Raw genomic sequence first — 7,421 nt, forward strand, 5'->3', positions numbered from 1 at the left:
TAAGCAAATTTAATCGTTAAAACCGATAAATATTTAAAAATTAAATATATATATAAATTTAAGGGATTTTATTAGGGAACTTCCCTCCCTGGGAAAGTTGCCCCAACTCTAATATTATTTAATCTTAAAAACAATATAAATTTATAGTTTTACTATCAATTCAATTAAATAATTAATTAATTGAATTATTAAATATCGTTAAAAATATTTTTAGAAAATTTTATTAAATTGATAAAACATTTATTAATATTTAATTCAAATAATTAAATACTAAATATTTTTGTAACACAATTATTGTCATTCATTGACGACATAACACAACATAACAAACAAACATATGATATACAGATATAGAGTTATAAATGTCTGAACAATTGATGATCACATCAGTCATCATCAACAGTGATAATCAAGTTATTTGAATCATGTTTTTTGTTTATCATTAGTGGTCATCGGGTTTACCGAAGTGCCAGTTAATTCTTGTACTCAATGGGCTCACGTATGATGTGTTTCGGTGACATTTGTCATCTGTTTGAGTGTTATCTGGAGATTGCGTGTCCGTCGACGGCCACCACTGATCAACCGTTTATACTTCAGAAATATCCGGACTCATACTCACAGCAAGAGATACTGAAATCTGTGCCACAATTTGCTTATCCGTGTCCACTGGACATCGAAACAGTTACACACTTTTCATTTGTGTTGACCAACATTGACTCGAAGTGGACATTCGGCTTCTGTCGACACGCGCCCAGAGGTCATACCTGTCTGGTTATGTTGTCATACCTTCCGTGGCACTCGACATTCTTCCGTGTGCTCAACCATTGCGCTGAACTGACCAACAATACGAGTGCCGCCGATGGCATACTATTATCGAAGTTCTTAGAGGCCGTCTATGTCGCCGACATTCCCCAACCCGGTCTACAGCTCAATGTGACCTATTGTGACAATAATAAGATATTGGAGTTCACCACTGCGTGTCCCGATCACCATAAGATGCCTTCGATACCCGAAGATCGCAATCTAACTGAGTATTTCAATGCCATCGATGCTATGAATATGATCGTCATATTTGCTAATATGTTGAATGAGAGGCGTATTATAATGACATCCAAGAAGTTGAGCCGTCTGTCTGCATGTGTTCAGGCGGCCAACTCGTTAATCTATCCGATGCATTGGCAGCATATATTCATACCGGTGTTACCCAAACATTTGCTCGACTACCTGAGCGCTCCCATGCCATTCCTTATTGGAGTTCCCGCTGTGATTATGAATCGCGTGAAACGATCTGAATTGGGAGACATTGTGATACTTGATTGCGATGATAATCGGATAGACTCGCCATTTGATGACATCCATATGCTTCCCACTGATGTCGTATGTTATCAAACAAAATGATTAATTTTATAGCTATTAATAGCTTATATTCTTAAACAATAGGTTCACACATTGAAGAAGAGTTTGCGTAATCCCATGTCCTCAATGTTAGGCGATTCGGTCGCCCGATCTTTTCTACGGGCATTGGTGTCACTGATTGGCGCCTATAGAGATGCGCTTCGGTTTACTCCCGGCCAGAAAATTAGCTTTAATTACGAGGCGTTTGTGTCTTCCCGTTCGCCATCAGTTCAAACATTCCTCGAAAAGATGCTTCAGTTGCAGATATTTCGTCAGTTTATTGAAGGCCGACTAGAAATGCTCAATAATGGCGAAGGTTTTAGCGATGAGTTTGAGTTTGAGGTCAATATGTATGAAGAGAAGAGTACTCATCGGCTGAAGACTCAGTACAAGGAATGGTTGGGTGCGATGCGTAAGGAAGGCGGAGCCATACTTAAGAATGTCAATCCTGTTATGAGATCTGCTTACAAACAGGTCAAAGACAAGAGTCGTCGGGCGTATAAAGACCTTAAGACTAAAATACAAAACAACGAAAACAAAGCGTATAGTTATGCCGACAATACTCACAAGTCTTCATCATATAAGGTACACAAACCGTCGAGTGCACCGTCCAGTCCTACTCTACCAATGAAACCATCGAATATCAAGAAGAGTGTCAGCGGTAATGTTATCGGAAAGACTGACAAAACAATTACTTATGTTCGACAAAGGAATACACTTATTGGTGATAATAATGACAAACCGATAACAAGTGGTTTGCAAAATGGTTTTTCTAAATCATTGTCTGTAAACAGTGGTCTTTCGAGTGTTACTTCCAAAACATGTTTATCTTCGGTTAATAGTATGGCTCCCGAGGCATCACCTGAAGCTTCTGATGTCGATTCCGAGCACTCGCACGATATGTTAACATTCGATAGAATCGAAATCGATTTGATGGGCGAACTCAAAGATTTTCTTCACAAAAAGTCTTCGGATGAATCAACGAATAGCAGTAAATCTAATAAATCAATTCAAAGCCAAAGCAGTTGCAACAGCTCTTTACAAACAAATGCAATGCCATTCATAACAAAACCTCTTCCGCCTCCAAGAAGTCATTTGGTGCGCAAATCAAAGCCAGAGACTAATAAAGAAGAATCGCTGATAGAGTTGGACACTCCTCCAGATGACGACTCTAATGTCATATTTGATCCGTTGCTTGAAGACAAACCATCTGAGAGTAAGACATTTGATTTTCAGACTCTTAGGAATAATTGGAATTCATTCGCCACTAATAATACTAATAATAATTTAAATGATTTGAGATTAAGTTTGTCATCATTTGCGACACCAGTGACAGCAAAGTCAAGTCTTGTTAATCCATTTCTTCTGAATGATAGTCAAAGTCAGAATCAAACGACAAATAGCTTTGAAATTGTCGGTCAAATGCCATCAGTGACCGCACAAACTGCCAACACTATGACCTCCGACTGCAACGGTTCGGCGCTTATAAACAGCAAACAAAATCAGTTCTTGTCGTCAATGATTAACTGGTCGTCACAACAGATAAACAATACTTCAAATAATAATCTCATGTCAACCGATACTAAAGCGACAAACAGTTGGCAACAATTTGATTGAATGTTATTTCAATTTTAACGATAATTATTAAATCAAATAATTGATTATTTATGTGAATTGTTATTAAAACTAAATGTTGTTTTTATGATTAAATATTATAAATATTTTTAAATTCTCAATTTTATTCTATATATAGATACTATTAAATATAGATAAATAAATTTATATATTTATTTAAATAAATTTTTAAATATTTACCGGTTATGACCATTAAATTAGCTTATATTTATGTATATTTACGATCATTATTTAATGTATTTTATAAAAATTGTTTTAAAATAAATTATAAATAAATTTTTAACTAATATAGTTTTTAATAACTGACCAAACAATACAGTAAGTAACAAATGATTAAAAAATGTTTGTTTTTATAAAAATTTATAGTAATAATTATAAGTATATAAAATATTGTATTACAATAAGCGCACATTCATACCAACACTTTCATACAAACAATTGTATAGTTTATTATACGATAGATTACATCATGTAATTGGTAACACATAGACAACCATACATAACGTAAAATATATTTATATATATATCAGGGTTAAGTAAGGGGGGTAGGCGGGGTATGGCCAAAATACCCCCCCTAAGATCGAGATTTTGGGATTTTACCCCCCAGACTTTTTGACCAAATGGGAAAAAATGTCGCTTAAAAACGAGGAGAAATGACCCCCCCCTTAAAATTTCGGCGCCGAAAATTTTTTGAAGTTTTAAAAAATTTTAATTTTAGTGTTTTTAATGTTTATATGTTTTTAAAATTTATATGAATCTAATTATTGATTAAAAATAAATAAAATAGTTAAAATAACGTTAAAACTCATGAAAAAATAACATAATTTAATTAAAATATTAAACTAAAAAATATTAAAAATTTTGAATTTAATAATTAGTATTCAGTCAGTATTTATATAAAAATAACATTAAAAAATAAAATTATATATATAAACTATGAACATTAAGTATTATTTAAATAATTAATTATGTTAAAAGTTAAAAATTATTAAAATACTAAAAATAACTCATAGTGTATCATTAATGCTTTTATCAACTATTTTTAAATCTTAAATACATTATTTTATTTTTTGTTAAAATGTGTTTTTATTAATTTTTAAATTTTAAAAATAAAATATTTATTTTTTGTTAAAATTTAAGTTTTTGTTAATTTTTAAGTTTTTTTTTATATTTTTGGAAATTTTACCTATTTTCCCGGGAACTTATACGGGAACTTATGGGAATTTTATTGAATTTACATGGGAATATTCGGGAACTTAAGGAATTTTTAGGGAATTTTCTCTTGACCCCCCCCTTGATTTTGGATTTTTGAAAAAATTGCTGTTTAAAAATGCAATAAAAATCTTACCCCATCCAATAACCCCCCCCCCAAGATTTTTCGAGAATTTTGTAAATTTTACCCCGGTCTACCCTCCCCCCTAAAATCCAAAACCTTGCTTAACCCTGATATATATATATATATATTAAGTATTTTAACATTGATAATAATTATTATAAAAATTAATTAATAAATAGCAAAAAATATAAATTATTAAAAATCACATTATATTCAATTATTTAATATAATAATTTTTTTTTAAATTGCAAAAATTAAAAAAAAATTATTATGATTATATGTATTTATAGGCATTTTTTATTGTCATTTCTATTGCTTATTAAAATTTTTTAATGTTTTGTTTTGAAAGTGTTGGTATGAATGTGCGCTTATTGTTATCAAAAAAAAAATCATTTAAATGTAATGCAATCAACAAAAGTCGAGATCAATCCAAATAAGTAAAAAAAAGTTAAGAACAGAGAATTACATATACTGTAGATTTCAGTAAATAAAACCTAAAAATAAACAAAACAAACGCGAATGTGATATAAATTGGATAAAAAAATTAATATGAAAAATAAACAATAGAAATTAATTAAATTATGTTTTAAAATATTTAAAATATTTAAAATTAAAAATTAAAAATTAAAAAAATTAGGTATAATCAAAATCAAGATAAAACTTTAAAATAATAGTCTCTGTCTGTATGTGTGCACATTTCATCAACAACCATATTTTTAATTCAAATCTAAAAATGTATTGTTATATTTTCAATTTTAATTTAAAGCTATGTTATTTCAGCATAAATTAGCATTACTACTTAATTATGGCTTAAATTTTTGAAATTATTATTATTACTATTTATACTTTTATTTGAGGAATCTTTGACTTTGATTTTTTTTGTAACACATTTTTAAAAATTATATATATATATATATATATATATTGTTGTTATTGTTATTGTATATACAGTACTGTATTTATTATGTTATTTGAAAGGACAGCAATTTTTTACTTAAAGAAAAGAAACAATAATAACAAAACAAAAAAAACAAACTTAAAATGTTTGTTAAAAACAAAACTAAAAAATAGTTTATAAAATGTATTAAAAATGTTATCAAATATATTATGGCGTTTATTATCTACTCTTTTATGTTCATTTCATGTAACTTTGCATTATATAAAAATCATTTGTCGGTTAAATTATTTTTTTTGCAAAAATTTTATCACTAACTAATATAATACAGTAATATTCAAAAAAAACTTTTGAAAAGTTTTGTTTTCTGAAATCTATATGAGCCTTTTTAGTGTGTGTGTGTGTGTGTGTGTGTAGCATTTCATTTTGCGAATTTTGAAATTCTGACTTCAGATTCGGTTAGAGGACTACTAATAATGTATTGAAAAGTTTAATTAAAATTTTGATATCTCTTCGGGAACATAGACAAAATGGCGGCCAAAGTAAAAAAAATTTTAAGAAAATTTTTTTTAAGTATAGATTTGAATAAAGCATCAAAAACAAGAATAAAAAATATACATTAAAATTTTGATATCTCTTCGGGAACATAAAGAAAATGGCGGCCAAAGTAAAAAAAATTAGGTAAAAATTTTAACGTTTAGAATTGTAAAGAGTATCAAAAATATGATATAATATATCAGTATAATTTTTTTTAAAAATGGCGGCAAAAGTATAAAAAATTTTAAGAATTTTTTTAAAATATAAATTTGAAGAAAGAATCAAAAACAAGGATAAAAAATATGCATTAAATTTTGATATCTACGGGAACAAAAAGAATAAGTATAAGCGGCAAATGTATAATTATAGATTATTATTTTGTTATACTAAATCATTTGATACCCCACATGACTATTGTTGTTTATTTTGTCATACTGAATCATTTGATACCATACATTACAATATTTATATTATGTATATTTGACCAGTTTTTAAATTTTTATGTTATTATATAGCCGCTATAATTATAAAACTAATAGTTTTCAATGTTATTCAAGTTTTTTTTCTAAAAATGCTTTCTAGCATTCTTAACTGGTTTTTTTTATAAATTTTTAATTTATTATAGAAGTTAGCATAATTGTCTAATAAAAATAATATATACTAGTTGATTATCACTGGACATAAAATGTCCAGTAATATTAAATGATTTTTTGAAAAATAAATAATTTATAGTGTAATTTAAAAGCAATTTAAAGTCCAGTATATTGTATGCAAACTTCACACTATATTAAGTGTTATACTGTATGTAAACTTTGTATTGCAAAACATACACTACAGTTAGACTGACCACCATTTTTATTAATATCCTGTATAACCATAAGATTTTTATATATTTAACCTGTTAATTCCTGTATATATTTTATTCAAACCTGTATTTTAACCTGTATAAATAATTATAGATATTAATTAAAATTAAATATATTTTATTAATTTTTCCAATGTTTTACAGATTTCAATATATCATTATTATCTTTTATATAATCATAAAATTCTTGACAATTTAATGAAAAATTTGTTTTAATACAAATCTCTGATTTAATTAATTGTAAATTCATATGAGATCTCTCATCTCTTAAAACTTTTCTCATTAAACTGAATGTTCGCTTCGAACGAACAAAATCATTACTAATTGGTATACATAATATTGATTCAATAATTTTAAGTAAATTAGGTAAATTAATATTTGAAAATATGTTACAATAAATTTTAATATTATTTAATGACTTGATGTTATAATCTAGTTTATTTAAATAAACATTAAATAAATTAATTTCATCAAAAATATCATCAAAATTAATCTCAATATTCATTATTTTTGCTATATTAACAATATTATCATAATTTAAATTTTGATCCAAATTTAATTTTGAAAATAGACGGTACGGTGAATCATTAAAATCAAAATGATTACACAAATATTGAATTGCACGTGTGTAAACAATTTTACAATTATTAATAAATTCACTTTTATCATTAATATTTAATTTTGTTATATTATCTCTTACAAAAATACTAAAAAATTTATTATCTAATCTATTTTGTAATTGTGTTTTCAATTTACTC

At 27.3% G+C, this 7,421-nt stretch overlaps 2 protein-coding genes across 2 annotated transcripts in view; one reads left to right on the forward strand and one right to left on the reverse strand.

The window, feature by feature from the left end:
* The window catches only part of LOC128956278 (40S ribosomal protein S3-A-like), a 195,722-nt gene that overhangs the window by 172,025 nt on the left and 16,276 nt on the right, over positions 1–7,421 (reverse strand). The window lies entirely within an intron of this gene.
* On the forward strand, positions 311–3,012 carry LOC128955598 (DENN domain-containing protein 1B-like). The gene is made up of 2 exons (XM_054301272.1): positions 311–1,377; positions 1,441–3,012. Exons 1-2 carry the CDS (start codon positions 490–492, stop codon positions 3,010–3,012), a joined length of 2,460 nt encoding a protein of 819 aa, XP_054157247.1. The 5' UTR covers positions 311–489.

This window comes from Oppia nitens, unplaced genomic scaffold (genome assembly GCF_028296485.1).
Source record: "Oppia nitens isolate AA-2021 unplaced genomic scaffold, nextdenovo-longstitch-racon4-pilon3 scaffold2_pilon_pilon_pilon, whole genome shotgun sequence".
Taxonomy (NCBI): Eukaryota; Metazoa; Arthropoda; class Arachnida; order Sarcoptiformes; family Oppiidae; genus Oppia; species Oppia nitens.

Coding starts and splice junctions, on each gene's coding strand:
- LOC128955598 (XM_054301272.1), top strand. CDS start 490: ATGGGCTCACGTATGATGTGTTTCGGTGACATTTGTCATCTGTTTGAG. Junction 1,378..1,440: donor ATATGCTTCCCACTGATGTC/GTATGTTATCAA, acceptor CTTAAACAATAG/GTTCACACATTGAAGAAGAG.